Source organism: Saccostrea echinata, unplaced genomic scaffold (genome assembly GCF_033153115.1).
Source record: "Saccostrea echinata isolate AGI-Se365-2 ecotype Australia unplaced genomic scaffold, CSIRO_AGI_Sech_v1 ptg000062l, whole genome shotgun sequence".
Classification (NCBI taxonomy): domain Eukaryota; kingdom Metazoa; phylum Mollusca; class Bivalvia; order Ostreida; family Ostreidae; genus Saccostrea; species Saccostrea echinata.
Genome location: NW_026889811.1, coordinates 7,359,939 through 7,376,392, shown reverse-complemented (window position 1 = coordinate 7,376,392; position 16,454 = coordinate 7,359,939). Strand labels below are relative to the sequence as shown.

The following is a 16,454-nucleotide window of genomic DNA, read 5'->3' as shown; positions in this document are numbered from 1 at the left end:
TTTTCCATCCCTAATAGGACCAAATTCTCTATCCTTAAATGTTCATCATGTACACAATACTTCGATATTTATTTAAAGCATTTTATAGTAAAAAACGATTTACCAAGAGAAAGTTTCAAAAATGTAATTTACTAAGCAGTAATTAATTAACAAAAATTGCTGTGAAGTCTATGGGGACAAGAATTTTTTTAAAAATTCAAATAATAATATCAATAAATATTGTGGTAGAAAGATGCATTAAACATTAGAAATAGAATGACATTTGAAAACTGTTTTTTTTTTACCAGATAATTTTTTAAGATTAATTTTTTAATTAATTAAAAATAGATAACTCTTACCAAAATTCAAGATCATAAATTAGGACATCCCACCCTTCCATGATTATAGTAATAAATGGAAGTTTGTCTAAATATACTGAGTATTCAACACCTACACATCTGATATGTATTCAATTTCATTGAATATTTTGCTATTAGGGATGGAATACCTTAATAATAATAATACCTTAAAAAATTTCAGTTTCCACAGTTTTAATTATCTAAATGTGCAAAAAATCAAAATAAAGTCTTCTTTCTTCTTCATAATATATAAGAAAGATCAACGTTTTAAAACTCTTCCTTATTAAATTTACTTTAAAAAGGGCGATTGTTAAAGTTACATAGTGAGTCAATATCATGTGTTTCTTTTAAGAAAATTGTATCATAAAGCTATAGATTTACGAGAAATATGAATAAGGTGAAGTGTTGAGATCTCAACTGCACGGTAAAAGCAAAAAAAGACTGCAAAACGTGAGTGCCGGAAAAAGAAAAGCTGTATCTATAGCGTGGTTGTTTTCGTCAATGAAGATAATATCAAAATCCTCGGTCATCCGACATTTATATCTATGGAATTGACACCATGGTAACTTCTTCAACTTTTCTGCGCATGTGTACCTTAAAGAGGAAGAGGTGAAGCAATATTTTTGTGTTGGGGCAAATTAAAATTATTTTTACTTATATTTTTTTTCCATAAAAGTTGATTTTTTTATTTTCTGAAACCTGTAATTTTCTGAAACCTAATACTTTCAAGAATTGAATGAAATTTGCATTTGTCTTGCAAAAATTCTACTTTTGTCAATTTTCCTGTTTGTTCGTCACAGTGTCTCTTTAAGAAAATTTGGTCTCATAATCACCTTCCAATTTCTACGAATGAAGTCTCAAACTTCTTCTCATAAAAACATAGGGAAAATTACATATGTGAAATATATAAATGTTAAAAATATCACACAGGACTGAATCAATATGACTCTGACCTTCGATATCAGGGGCACAAAACGTGATTAGCTCAAAATCTTTATCAGTGTCTTTTGTTGTTTGCTAGTGTCAACAAAGCTTTCACAAAATGAGACTTTTTACATAAAAAAGGATGTTTAACACAATTTAAGTCTATACAAAGTAATATTATCTACTATCCCTCTCCCTCCTCACTCATTACCCACCTCTCTCTCTCTCTCTCTCTCTCTCTCTCTCTCTCTCTCTCAATCGCCCCATTCTCTCTCTCTCCCTCCCTCCTCACTCTCTCCCACTCTCTATCTCTCTTTCCCCCTCTATCTCTCTTTCCCACACTCTGACTCTCTCCCTCTCCCTCTCCACTTTCTTTCCCCACACTCTCTCTCTACGTCCCCTCTCTCTCTCTCTACATCCCCTCTCTCTCTCTCTCCTCCCTCTCTCCCCCCACACTCTCTCTCTTCCCACTTCCTCTCTCTTTCTTTCTTCCACTTCCTCTCTCTCTCTTTCTCTACACTCCTTCCCTCTCCCTTTTCTTCACACTATCTCCTCACTATCTCCCTCTCTCTTTATTTTTTTTTGACCGTCTGACTCATTTATTATTAGGCCTTGTGAAAAAAAGTAATATATATATATGATGCATAGATGTTTCAAAGTTATTTGAAATAAAATTAATGGAAAAAATACTTATTCCAGAATAAGGACAAAATTCTTACGTTATTATAAAAGAAATTATAAAATGTTTATTCTTGATTTTTTTACTTTAAATTGGTTTTGGCAAATTTGTTTATTTTTGCAAAAAAATTAATGTAATTTAAAATTATAAGGGCGATAACGGCAAACAACAGAAAATACTGCTTCCCTGTTCACAATTTGTTGTGTTATATGTTTGCGCATTTAATTTGATATGCTTGGAAAAAACAATATTTATATGCTTACTAACATGCAAGGAACATATGTCAGCTTGAAATCTAAGATTGATATTATCTGTTGTACCGTTATTAAAAATAGATGTGCGGCTAATGCCCTAAATTATCCACATGCAGAGAGGAGGTCTATAAATATCCTTTATTTAATCTATTATGTAATAAGGGTTTGACATTCATTATCCTTTTCCCTTGTATGCTTTCAGTTTACTATATTTTCATAATTTTTATCTTGTTCAGACATCGTGTCGTTTCTTTCAATGTTAACCAAAATGCACTTGCATCATGACTCACTCGTTGTTCTATGCATTACCCGGCATTTCATATTTTCTTATTGCATATAAACGTTCGTTTGATGTTTGTTCAAATACGCACTCTTAATAAAACTATGTATAATCTTTACTTCTTGCATGGTTCTACTCTGCTAACCATAGATTTCTACTAAACGGTTTTGAATGGACAGTGTTAAATGATTAACCGTTGGGCTATCAACGTAATTTGAGCAAATGTTCACCTTATTACAGGTCCTAGCAAAGCTTCTGGGAAAATTCAAATCATTCACTTAAGTAATAGAGCCATTCAATCAAGAAAAAGAAAGTCAAGCAAACTGTGGGCTTAAAAACATTGTTCCAAAGTTGCCTCTGTCGCGCATAGGAACCCTCCTCAATCTACATGTACTGTACATAACATTATAGAGATAAAGTTTATAAATTGTAAAACACTTGAAGTAAGCATTTAATTCTAAGTCTGAAGGAAGAATTTAAGAAGGAATGTCACACCATTTTTTTCATAGATCTTTAAGACATCCACTTTAAACTATGGTTTCAGCATTAAAAGGTTGATATTAGCTATCAATTATTTTATAAGATTTTTTTCCCCAATTTTTCATAGAAAATGAAAAAAAAGATTTTATTTGCAAATATATGGAATTCCATATACGACAGCCAACTGCTTACTGCCAGCTGCTCACTGCTTACTGCTACTGCTTATAGATGATATTGCGTATATTTTGGTATCTAATATCTTTAATACGCATGCTTGAATAAATCCTTTGACATATTTGAATGATTTTTTAATATTTATGTAGAAATTTATGTGAATTTTCATAAAAAATAACTTTTTGGAAAATCGAAGAGAGTTAAGTCTATAATTTTGGTAAAACTTGTGTTTATCACTATACAAATCAATGGAAAACGGATATTTATATTCACCCCCCCCCCACCCCCGTGAAACAACAATATGTTTTTACAGGTATTATGAATTGTTATTTTCACAAACTCATACCAAAGGATTTTGTGTTGTTTCCCGGGGAGGGGGGGGGGGCATGTTTACAGACAAAAACAATAAAAATAGTTACATGCATTTTATTACCAATTTCAAATGAAATAACAAGTAAAAAATGTACTTTATTAATCTGATATGCTTCGTCACAAGCAACGATTCGGAGTCCGCATACAGCTTTTTCCAGGACGGGAAAGGATCATAAATTTTAGCCGTTTGCGACGAAGTCTGATATGTTGAATTTTACATAAGTTAAACATTAATGGTCATTTATCCATTTTCATGAGAATTTGAAAATCTGGTGATGTTTTGAAGCCTGATTTCAATTGACAAAATTTTCTAACCCCTCCCCCCTTACGAAAGGAATTGTAAATAAGAGCAATTAACTTTTTGACACCGGTTTTAAAATTATCAATCAATTACTAACTGTTAACTGTAAAATTTTAAAAAATTAAAATGTCTGTCCAACCTCTCTTCACACATTTTATTAGACATTCATATTATGCATTTATTAATAGCAAATTTTAAACCATAAAGCATCTTTGATTTGAACGTATTTTATTGCCTATTAACTTTACAAATGGGATTGGGCAAAAGTTCTAAAAATTTAATACGCCCTTTCCCTACATATAAATTATACCAAACTTATTTACATATATGGGTTTCAGCTTAAAAAAAATAAACACAGAAAAACATAATAATCAGAGGAACAATATTCAATATAATATATCTCTTATATAATACACAAGCTGTATAGAATTCGTAAAAAGTAATAATTGTATCAACCAAAACAACCTGACTTTTTAATAGATGTTTGTACAATGGAAAATAGGTATTCATTTTCAACATCGTTTAACGTTTCATCTCCCCACAGTAAAGTGTGAGTATCAACAGCATGTAATTTTCCCATTCGCAGAAATGTGTCAAAAAATTCCTTTCTGGCCTCTGTATATTTTTTGCATGAAAAGAAATAATGATGAGTATCCTCCACTCTTCCACAAGAACATAAGGGACTCAAAATTACATTACATCGAAAAAAGATCGCTATTAAGCACACATTTGTGTCGAAACCATGTGACTGTGTAATATATTTAAGCGTCGAATTCCGTATCTGAAATAAGAGGGCGGCATAGGTTTATTGTAAGAAACGGACTTTTTAAAGATAAACAAAAAGGAAGAATTTCTTACAATAAGGGGTAATGAGTTCAATTCGTCAATAACAAGGGGGATGAAAGTTGACTTATATGTTTGCAATCTGCATTTAGGTATGTTATAGTTATATGAACTTCTCGTACTGTAACTTGATGAATTACAAAGCAAATTTGGGATTATATCAGTTAGATATTCAGGAACTTGGTTATTATAAATTTTATACTTTGTAGTTAATCAAGTATTTTTTTCTTCTTTCATGTAATGGTTCCCATCCAGTTTCAAAGTATAGTGTATCTTTAGAAGCTAATTTTTCGCTATCGCCTACATTACATCCACCCCACACCAAGGAAGCATATTTTAATTGGGGTCTAAGAAAGGTTGTGTACATTAGTGAAAGAGTTTTTCGATTAACAACAAATTTAATTTTTTTTAATAAGCATATTTGCAAATAACACATTTTTTTCATTCTCTCAGAAAAAATACCCCAAAAAAATCGTATTAAATATCAGTTTTTCAATGCTGCAACCATAGTTTAAAAATATATGTCTTAAAGATCTATTAAATAAAATTTTCATGTGGCATTCATCCTTAATTATGAAAAGGACTGGGGAAGGAGGTAGAAGACATGTTAGAAATTCCATAACTGCAGTGCATGATTTGGAGACAAGCCAAGGCCATCTTTATAAAAAATGTTTGTTAACCCTCTCCCGACCGACTGGCTGAAATGGCCCGACTCAAATCTTTTTTTTAACTCCAGAAAACAAAATATTTTTTCTTTACTCACCCGTCCACATGTATGTTGAAATTTTCTTGGTGAAAAAATAACGCGTATCATATCTCATTTCTAAAGGTTTTGTAGCAGGTTTTATTATATAATATTGTGAAAAAGTAGAGGGGGTCAGATTTCTGTGGGGGTCATTTTTCAACGTGAGAGGAGTCGTAGAATTACCGGCCTGGAAGGGTTTGTTTTCTACGGTCGAAAAATGGCCCTACTTGTCGTGGAATATTGCCCCAGGTTCATTTTTCTACGTAGAAATTTGACCCCCTGGTCAATATTCTACGGGGGTCACTTTTCGTCGTTACACCGGACCTTTGTTTTCATGCGTGGGAAGTGGAAATCTCAGGAATATTCATGTCATGAGCTTGAAAATCATTTTCCTTATAATCTGCCAAAAAATAGTGGCGAGTGAATGTCGATGATGGCTGTATTGAGTTCTTTTGGATTTTGTAGAGTTGAGAAGGAAAACAATATCAATCAGAATAAACAAATAAATTTATTAACACAAAATAAATAAAATAGAAAACAAATAAATTCTATGTCACTCACTCACTCTCACATACAGGCTCACACACCGAAAAGAAATAAATGTAATAGTAAACTGTTAACTCAGTTTTCACCAATTCCGGTACTTTACATTAATTCAATATTAACTTCTACAATTCTCATTCAGTAAGTATCAGATATTATATCAAATGAAAAATTCACCAAAATTGACTTAAATAATATTCCGAAAAAGCTCAAATATTTTTCATAAATAATTATATATATACTTCAATTTCTTTTTCTTAAACAGCTGAAAGTTACTCAATAGTTACTATATCACAACTGCTTATAAATGTTCACCGGAAGTCACACCACACGTGCATCCGCCATTAGCACTCATCTAGGAACGCCAAGTCCTGTGCCGTTCTCTCGTCACCACGTGGTAGTTGCTTTAACCGTAGCCCCGGGTCTATCGCCTCCCACTGCGGTTATCCTACCAACATCGGTTCCTGTTCAGCATCGACGATTGGACATTACACGACTGGCCCTCCATCCAACGCTCCCCACTGACCTCAAACGCTTATAACAGTCGTCAACTGACCCTCAGCCCGTCTTCTATGTGCACAATATTCTCTCAGCACCTTACGCACTGAAATGAATTTACGTTTACAAAAACCTAACCTATATTACAACTGAAAACCGGAAATTATAACAATAAACCAACTATTTACATTATTCGAACACTCTTACCGGCTAGAACTGCATACACACGCTGCAATAGTCCGCCTAACAAGTTATATGGCTACCCGTTAAATTCGGTGCTATATCTCACCGAAATATATTCGCCACTTGTATAATCATGCAGGGGATAAAGCAAACGTGGCACACCTCCGGCTGGTCACGCTACCGGACACCAAAATAGATCTGACCACTCCGACAAAACCGGTCCCTTTATATACTCGTAACAAAACAACCTCAATAGTAAGGAAACCCGTTAAAACCAAAATTAAAACAGTATATACAAAAAAAAATCAACTTCGTCACAATGGCGAACTATCCTCCTCTGAAGATAAACAGTTGTTCATTATGACTCGAGGAGGAGTCTTCATTGGCGATGATGCCTTTTTATTTGCTTTATTTATATAGTTGTTATAAAGATTAAGGTTTTAATTAAGCAACGAATACTTTTCTCTTTAAGGACAAACAAACTTTTATCAAAAATTTACGTTAATAAGTAGAGTTGCAGAAAGGAAGAATTTAGAACATCATAGAAAGTTTACAAATTCTTAATATTTTAGACATTTACTATTTGCATTATTTACACTCAAAATGTTTTCAAAAATATACTGTATACAGGTAAATTTTCGCCCCCCTTTTATTTCGCCCCTTTTGCCCTACCCTCAATTGAACAAATTTAAAACGGGGCGAATTAAAATAAACTACAGTATATTTTCTTTAACAGAACTATTATTGGGCTAATTCAAAACGGGGCAAAATTGCTTGCTAGTGTGAGGAGGCGAAAATAACACGGGTCGAAAATAACCCTGTATACAGTATCCCAATCCAAACATCCAATTTTTTTGTCTGTATCATCTGTCCTTAATGCATTTTTGTTTTAGATTTCGGAACAGGAACACTTCCTTTTGAACCTACATTTACCAGTAAATGGCAATATGTAAAAGCACAAGATAAGGCGAAAAGTGACATTTTCGTTCATTTCCCTGACAGCGTTGACACAACTACAAGACCTGTAAAAGTAACAGTTGAAGTAAGGGTCAAAGATGGCGGAGACTCTTACATCTTTAATGCGTTCGGTTCTTCTACACGAGACGATGACAGGAGAGAGAAATATGGCGGAGTAATTTATTTCTACAACGCTAGTGGTGTTCTAATTCTCTTGCCAAGCAATATCAACGGATATAGTTCCGGGAGGGCTGTGTATTGCGGTAAGTTGCAAATTAATCGACATTTCCAAACACATTTCTTCTGAAGCTGATAAAACAGCATACCCAAGCTATTTCCACTGAATGGATTCCTTTTTGCATAGAATAATTGACACAGGGGGCATTGTGTTAAATGGCTAAAAAAAAGAGAAATATTGAAATTTATTTGTTTGAACATATTTTATTGTAAAATTAATACAAAGGAATTGGTTACAAATTCTATCAACTTCGAAAATAAAAAACATTCCCTGTAATATATACAATAATTTTAATTATTGTTGAACGAATTTTAAATTACAGTTGTAATGAAAAATGTAAAGTTATGCATGTTTTATATACAAAATATTTCAAAGACACATTATAAGTTTAGATGCAACAAGTCTCTAATGATACATGTAAATTATTAAACAATAACAACAGTCAAATAATCATCATCATCAAATAAAATGAATAAATAAATGAAATTTATTTTTTAAAGGTGAAACGAAGGATTGGTACCACCCAACTTCTCATGAAAATAAAACAATCAGCAATATAGAATTCATGGAGGCCGATGTTTGAGTGAAAATGTGGCACCAAAACGATTTGCCCCCAGTATATGACTCCGGATTTGTATACACGATGAGATCAAGGAACTTGAGTAAAGGAGCAGGTATATATTAAACAATAGGATATTAATCTTAAAGGTGCTTACATCACTTGAGACTTTTAATCATGATTATTTCTGTGCAAAATTTTCATATTTGAATTTGATTACTCAAATTGACAGTTGCAGAAAATGTTCGTGATTTCAAATCATTTTTGTATATGTTTATAATACATTTGATTCCGAGCAAAAGTTTATCTGTCAGCAGATAAGAACAAGGATTCGCCTTTTTCATAAGCCTAAGAAAGTTTTTTTTAAAGAAATCTTCATTGCGTATTCCTGTAATTTTTATAATTATGTCTCGTCTAGTCCTGTGGAAGCAGACTAGAAAGTCAATTCCAAATTACCAATCCTGCGTTCTTTAATATCTGTGATTGTCTGATATTGCACGTTTCTTCAATCTCATGTTTACATTAATTTTAATTATATGGAAATCACAAACGTGAAGAACACACAAATAAATTAAGACAGAACACATTTGGAAGTGAAAACTCATAAGTACATCGATGTAATGGAATGTGTAATATAATATCATTTGTACAATACAATTAATAATTGATCTTTAATAATTTATAAATTGTTCAATGATTATTCAATTGCTATTCCATGGGTCCTTAACAGAATTATGATCAGGTGACCGTTCAGGCCCTTTGGCCTCTCGTTGCTATATAATATCAAATATTTTTTTAATCTTTGCAATGCTTGCACTGAATAATGAAAAGTCAAAAGCTGTGTCACTGTGAAACTTGGACAGAATTCCATAAAAGTCAAATTTGTGCTTTGAATTTGATTTATCTATGAACCAACATTAAATATATCAACTAGAAAAACATAGTCTTTGAATCAAAAATTAAAAAATTCAAGGGGCCATAGGTCATAATTCCAATGGGTTTTTTTTTTTGGGGGGGGGGGGGGGACTCTGTATGTATGCTTTTAAATGTAATTTTCATTTATGAAATTATTTATCCCAGCGCAAAAAAAGTGCAGGAAACTAAATTGTGTACAGAAATGCTGAGCCAAAACACAGTATATCCGTTTAAAGACGAACTTAAAAAATTAAGGAGGGTTTATTATTTCAAACACATTAAAAATCTTTATCCGTTATAACTACATTAACTTCAATAAATTGTAATATTTTTAGTAGTAGTGACATACTTAGAAGTGCCAGTCAATATGACATCACATCCGGATATGGTAGTGGTACAAGCTGAACCAATTTATCGTTTTTCAATGATGCCTGGGTTGATTTCAGAAGGAAACGGTATTTTTATGGCAATGAAGAATTATTCTTGTATTAAAATAAACTGAATGTTTTACCAATAATTATTTTAATATTTTCAACGATTTCTTTTTTTATTTGAATGTTTTTTTTTATCCGATGTCCATCTTTCCAGGAATGCCTGCATGTCTTAGGTGTGGTATACAAAGTGGTAGTCTGACATTTGCCTACAATGTTTCTCATGTTCGGCTGTGGGTTAAGTCAATGTGTAAGAATTAATAATTTTTTATTCTTTTATTTTATTTCCCGAAAAAGAAGATAAATAATCTTCTTTTTCGGGAAATTTCAATAGGTATATCAACATATCAAAAATCTACTACTTTCACTGTTTAGATCCAATAATAAGCGCAGTAGATGGATGGGGAGGAATCAGCTCTAATCGGATAATAACATATACAGCTAGAGTAAGAATTCTTGCCTGGAAGTTTGATAATGCAGTGAACTCTAGTGCTTGGATCGAAAAAATGACAACAAGGATTGACTTCTATACAACAACAACTCCAAAGCTGGTCTTCCCACGTGAAGTTGCAACAGAAGATTTTATTGTGTTGGTGTTGGTATGTTTTATTTGTAGATTTATCATGTCTCTCAATGCACTTGTTGAATCATCAAGACAGAAGAATAGTTCTTAATAAGTAACGTTCTTTGTTGAGTTTTTTTTCCATGAGTTTTTTTCCCCCCAAAATTTTGCATATTTTAAATTCCTTCCATTTTTGGCTCTTCTATTAAAGTCTGTGAAAAAATGTAGTCATCATTATGACAGATTTTTTTTTTCAATAACATAGCCATGTATACTTAAAGAAGAATTAATATATGTTATTCTTTTTTAAAAATGCTTCATCTTCAATATTTTTTTATTTGATTTGGATTCAGGCATAGATAAAATTGGCACTTCAGATTATATACAAATACGTATAATGTTTTTTTTTTATTTTGAGGAACAATACACAAGGCATTGAATAAAAATGTATGTTAAAATTGTTATGCTGTTTTTTTTTTCTTCAAAAGAAAATTTGAAGAGAGTGAGAGAGCTAGATTAAGATCCATAAAAATCTTTTCAAAGAAAAGTGAAATTAAAAATATAGTCAAAAATTAAAGACCTGTATTTTCAATATAAAGCTCAAACCAGTTCAGTCTTTTTTCCAGATTCGTCCCTTGAAAGGTCCAAATGGTGGCTTCTCATTTTATGGAGCTGGTTCAGTGGTGACTTCCGGTAAATATGATACTTTATATAAATATTCTGGACTGGTGTACAGCTACAACAACTTTGGTGTTTACGTCTGGAGAGTTAAACCTACCAAGATGTCATTTGTATTTGATGTTGATTATCCATGGGGAAAAGGATTCCAAAGACAACAAACAAATGACGTGGAAATTGACATTCATGTAATTGGATTGATGTTTAGAGGTTTGCAAATTTAAGTGTAATATACATATTTGAAACAAAATCTAGATCAAGTAATAGTTCAATACACAGCTAAGTGGAATGTGGCACATAATAATGTGCAATGCTTAAACTACCTTGGCTGTGGATAACATGCAGTTTGTATTTGATACTTCTGTATTATATTCTTTTTATGCTGATACATCTCCACTGTACATCTAAGTGTAAATCTACAATTTACAATCTCCAACATTGACATAATAATCTAAATACTTTGACATTAAATTTCATGCTTCTTCATTTTCTACGATGATACCCTATGTGATAATTATTATTTTGTCATTTTCTGGAGAAATTTTCGAGATTTGGTAAAATGTGTGAAAACAAAAAAAGAACTCAAACTTAATCAGAGTCTTTCTAGGATGAATATTTTACTCCAAAACCTAGCTGCAGAACGGTAGCTCTCTGCTTGAGAAAATTTGGACAGATAAAGCAGAGAGCTACAGATCCAAACGTTGCAAAAACTTTCAATTTCTTCTCTGCTTTATCTGTCCGAATTTTCTCATAATGAGAGCTACAGTTCTGCAGCTAGGTTTTAGAGTAAAATATTCATCCTAGAATGTTCTGCAGCTATCTAAAACCTATCAGAGTTTAGCAAGGAACATGTAAGCAATCTGAAAACCTAATTCTTTATGTCGATTTTTGAATTTAACCATAGGTGGCCTAACATTACCATAAATTCAGCTTTAATGAGACTCATCATACTCAACTAACTTGATTCTGTGTTGATTGGAATACCAACAACTTCAAATTTTTGGATAAAATAACTGGCTTTTCCCCCTTTCAAGTGTTTATTTAAACATGTCGCAGCCCCATTTTCTCCAATACATGCAACAATGTTTACCACTCATGTTGAAATTAGCCCATATGCTGTTTTCCCAGGAGTTGGCGTAAACTTTTCATCAAAATATTACAGATTTTAATAGCAAATGAATAGCAAGAATCATCTGAATTTAGATCAATGATTAATGAAGAAGTAATAACATATAATGTCAAAGTACCATCATACAGACGAATAAGCATCAGCATTTGAACAAAGTAAGACCATTCCAAGTTTTTCTTTTGTTTAGCGTCCACCCTAAATTCGAAAACCTGTCTTTCTATCCGGAAAAAAAAACACGCACACAAACAAAAGGGAAAAAAAACTCCACAATTTAGGCACAATTCTAGAAGTTCTTATCGTCATTTGAGAATTCTCCCCCTATGGTAACTAAGTTAACTGCTAGTTAATTGAAACAAAGCATTTTTTGGTACACATTTTAATAAAAAAGAGAGTTGCTGATTCCAAAAGAGTAAATTGAGTTTCAAAGATTTGTATTTGTCGATTTTAATTTGTTAGTTTTTAACTTCATAACCTCAAAACCAATCCGTCCGCGGACGCTAAACAAAGAAAAAACTTGGAATGGCCCAATCGCCTAAATTGAAGAACTCGGAAGCACTTAATGATATAGAAGCAATATATAATGAAGTATTCAGCTTTAAAATCTTTATTTCTTTTATCAGATGTTCACTGTCCCCAACTTAAGAATCCAGCAGATGGCACAGTCGTGTTAACTTCCGGTAGACACGTCAGTGATGTTGCCGTTTACAACTGTAATCCGGACTTTGTATCTGAGGGTAATCTTACTCGAATCTGTTTGAAAAACGGAACCTGGAGTGGGAAACCCGCAGTATGCTTAGGTAATGAATTCTCCATATAGAAATTAAGAAACTTTATAGCAGAGACAGAAATAACTAAAATTCGAGTGAGTATAAATTTATTTAAAATGGGTGTATTATTTTTAAGTTTTAATTATACATAACTTATTTAAAGCAAACTAGTCAAATTATAGCTGTCAGTGATTGGAAGTTGGAAAAAAACCTTTGAGTAACGTGTTGGTATTTTTTATTTCTCTTCTGTAATTATATTAAATTAAGAAACTAGCAAAAATATGAGTTCTGCATAGTTTGTTGATATGAATAAAAACATCCATGTTCGTTATCCTTGATAATTTTATAGGATTTGTGTTATATCTAAACGGTGCAAGATTTGAAAAAGTAAAATTTGAAATTGCGAGATTTCGAACAGTTGTGAATCTTGCTTTTTAAGTCTCTGCTTTACATGTAATTTTTTTATTTTTATTTTTTTTTATTTATTTTTTATTTTTATTTTTTTTATTTATTTATTTATTTATTTATTTTTTTTTTTTTTTTTTTTTTTTGCATTTTTTATATTCCTTGCATTTATAGATGTTAATGGTCTTCTATATTTCTTATTGATGTTTTAAACCCCTAAATGCGCCAATTCAGGATTTCTTGATTAATTATACTTTTTTAATTCAGTCACTGACACATTGATCAATACACTAACTCTTTAAGTGGCTATTATTCCTTTAAGAGAAATGTTTATTTTAAAAGATCTTAATTTTAATCAAATTACACTTGGTGAAATTAAAACAATGAAGCAATTAGAAATTGACGGACGAAGTCATAATATTCTCTAGTTTGTTGTGTGAAATGGTATAACCAGAAGTCTCTGACGAGACTGTAGCTCTACTTGTTTGTACTTAGAACAGGAGAAGAGAAAAGAAACACTTGGACATGAAACTATGACATCAACAATAAATAAGATAATGATCCTTTGGTTTAGTATCTTTGTGTGGCAAGTTTTATTGCAATCTGACTAAAACTGACTTTTAAAAGAATTTTGCAGAAATTTTTAGTAGCCATGGCAACACCATTCATTAAAATCAGCAAAATTATGTATCTCATGGTTATCTAATTGTGTGAAAACTTTCTTTTTAATTGAAACCTGTAAGAAGAGTTAAGTGTTTAGAAAGATTTTCACAAAAATTGTATTTTAGTGACCATGGCAACACAATGATATACTTGAATTTAAAAAAAAAACAATAAACGGGATATGGTAATATATCTGAGCGCGGTCTACTTGTTGCCAAGTTATATTAATATTGAACCAAATTAAACTGTAGGAAGTGTAGCATTTTGAAAAATTGTTTACAGACAAACAGACGGACGGACAAACAGAAAGTGAGACGTACACCATACTTTCGCATAATCTCTTCTGGTCTCTGACCAGTTTCAAATTTGTCAAAGTTGGAAAAGATTTTGATGTGATGGAATCCTGGGATTATGAATGTCATGCTAATATTTTTTTTTCCAGTAAATATAATAATGTACTTGTTTTTATATACGAAATATTTCCAACATTATTGTCCTAGTGAAAGGTTTACTTAAAAATTCTTTATGATAGTTATTGTTGAAAATATGACATTTGCATAAAAATGGAAAAAAAGAAATGTATAATTATGTAATTACACTATATAGTCTTTTTAGAGAGCTTGTAAAAACTTTCAGTGGACCATAATTCCGTATCAACCTTGAAAAATTCTGAAAGCAGTAAATTCACATTTTTTGTTCTTGATTAAAACAAAATCAATAAAGAACATTATCAAAAAATATTTCATTAACTTGTATTTTGCAACTGATTTTGTTTTCATATGATTTTTTCCATTTTTTTAAAGGATTCAATCTGTTATCAGAATTTTTAAATTAGGTTTCTGAAACAAATAGATTTAATTTGTCTTCTGTTAGCACAAAGACTTTAAAAAATACTTATGATATCAAACAGAAAGAGTTATAGCTTTTCTTATAGAAAGAAAACCTAGAAATAGAAAGGGTATTTTGTAAAGCAACTTTAATTCGCGTGCGAGAAATATTCGCGAGTTTCGCGACCCACTTTTACTCGCGTATTAATTGCCGCGAGCCATTTATTTTGCTTTGAATTTGTAAAGAATGTTTCCTCAGTCGCGAAAATTAATGGTTGTGGATAGATTTTAAACCGACGAATCGCGAATGAAAGATGACGCGAATATTAGTTGGTTTACAATATCTGCTGTTACCTGAGAAGATCTATATGTAAACTGTTAGAAATGAAATACAATTTAAAATATACTAGAATAAATGAAAATAAGGTGGCTGTCAAGGTAACATTCCAGTAATCTTACTGAGAATTTAGAAATATTTTTCATTGCTCTTGGAAGATGACTCATTGAAATTCTCTGTCTCGGTGAACATGAATCGGCCTTTCCGTGGAATTATTCGATATGTCTGTTACGAAGACTATTTCTTACGAGGGGAAATCTTCAGCGGAAGTGTTCACTCCTGGGTACCTCACTAACTGTACAGATACATGTAGAAGTAAACACTGTTTTTGTTGTTAGAGCCATTTACATAAAATCTTTATTTTAATTACAGCTAAAAGGAGATGCACGTGTCCTTGTGATAAGGTCCATGTAGCAAAGTACACAACCACCCAAGAAGAGGCATTAATCAAAGACATCGAGAAGATGAAAAAAGAACTTATGGTTTTAAAGAATGAAACATCTGTTGCCATGAAAAAGAAAATTAGTGTAAAGGATTTACGACCATCTGCCACAGCTTCCGGTGCTGTCTGGGTGATATTTCTGTTAGTTGTGGTTAGTGTAATAGTGGTTCCGGATGTGATATCAGCTGTCAGATATATACTTCATGTTTATGAAAGGCATTTTAAAAAATCATGAATATACGTATACAACAGCAGCAAAATACATTGAAAAAAAACACAATTAGCATTGACAATTTATTATCATAATATGATAACATTTCTGATTAACGAAACACGATTTAGTTTGTCATATGTGAACCTATGCCTTTTTATCCTGTGTCAGATGACCTTAGCATCAAATCACATGTTTTGTTTTATATTGTTTCACCTGATAAACAAGGTCAACATCTCATTCCTGCAACCAGACATTTTTTTCTGTAATGTTGTAATCTCTTCGTTTTTGTTGCTACAATCAACATTGTACAATAAATGGAAAAAAGGTGAAGATATCAAAGTGTGATCAGTCTCGTAAATCATATAAACAACAGAAGAGGACAAAAAGACGAACCTCTGAAAACACCATGGGTGAAATCAGGTGCCAAGAAGGATTCCCTGTCGACCATCATGAACTCTCTTTATTGAAAAGGTAAACGGTATAACCCATAGATAAAATTAGTCTGAATATTATGACCTAACAATTAGAATGAAACATGTCAGGCAGAATACCGGTATGACCCAAGGATTATTTATACAGGTATTTGCAGAAAAGCTCATTATAACGAACATAAAATTTACCATATGCTGACTATAAACTAGGTCGTTGTTCAGCTCTGTAACGTCAACCTATTTATCAACAGCCTGCCTATGGTAAAAAATTGATCGTACTCCGAT

General features: G+C 31.9%; 1 protein-coding gene across 1 annotated transcript in view; it reads left to right on the top strand.

The window, feature by feature from the left end:
- Positions 1-8,392, top strand: part of LOC133175347 (uncharacterized) — a 30,477-nt gene extending 22,085 nt beyond the window's left edge. Inside the window, exons 2-3 of the mRNA XM_061310440.1 lie at positions 7,508-7,834; positions 8,310-8,392. Of these exons, the coding sequence (XP_061166424.1) occupies positions 7,508-7,834; positions 8,310-8,392 (410 nt within the window). The remainder of the gene's footprint in view (positions 1-7,507; positions 7,835-8,309) is intronic.
- The last annotated feature ends 8,062 nt before the right edge of the window (positions 8,393-16,454 follow it).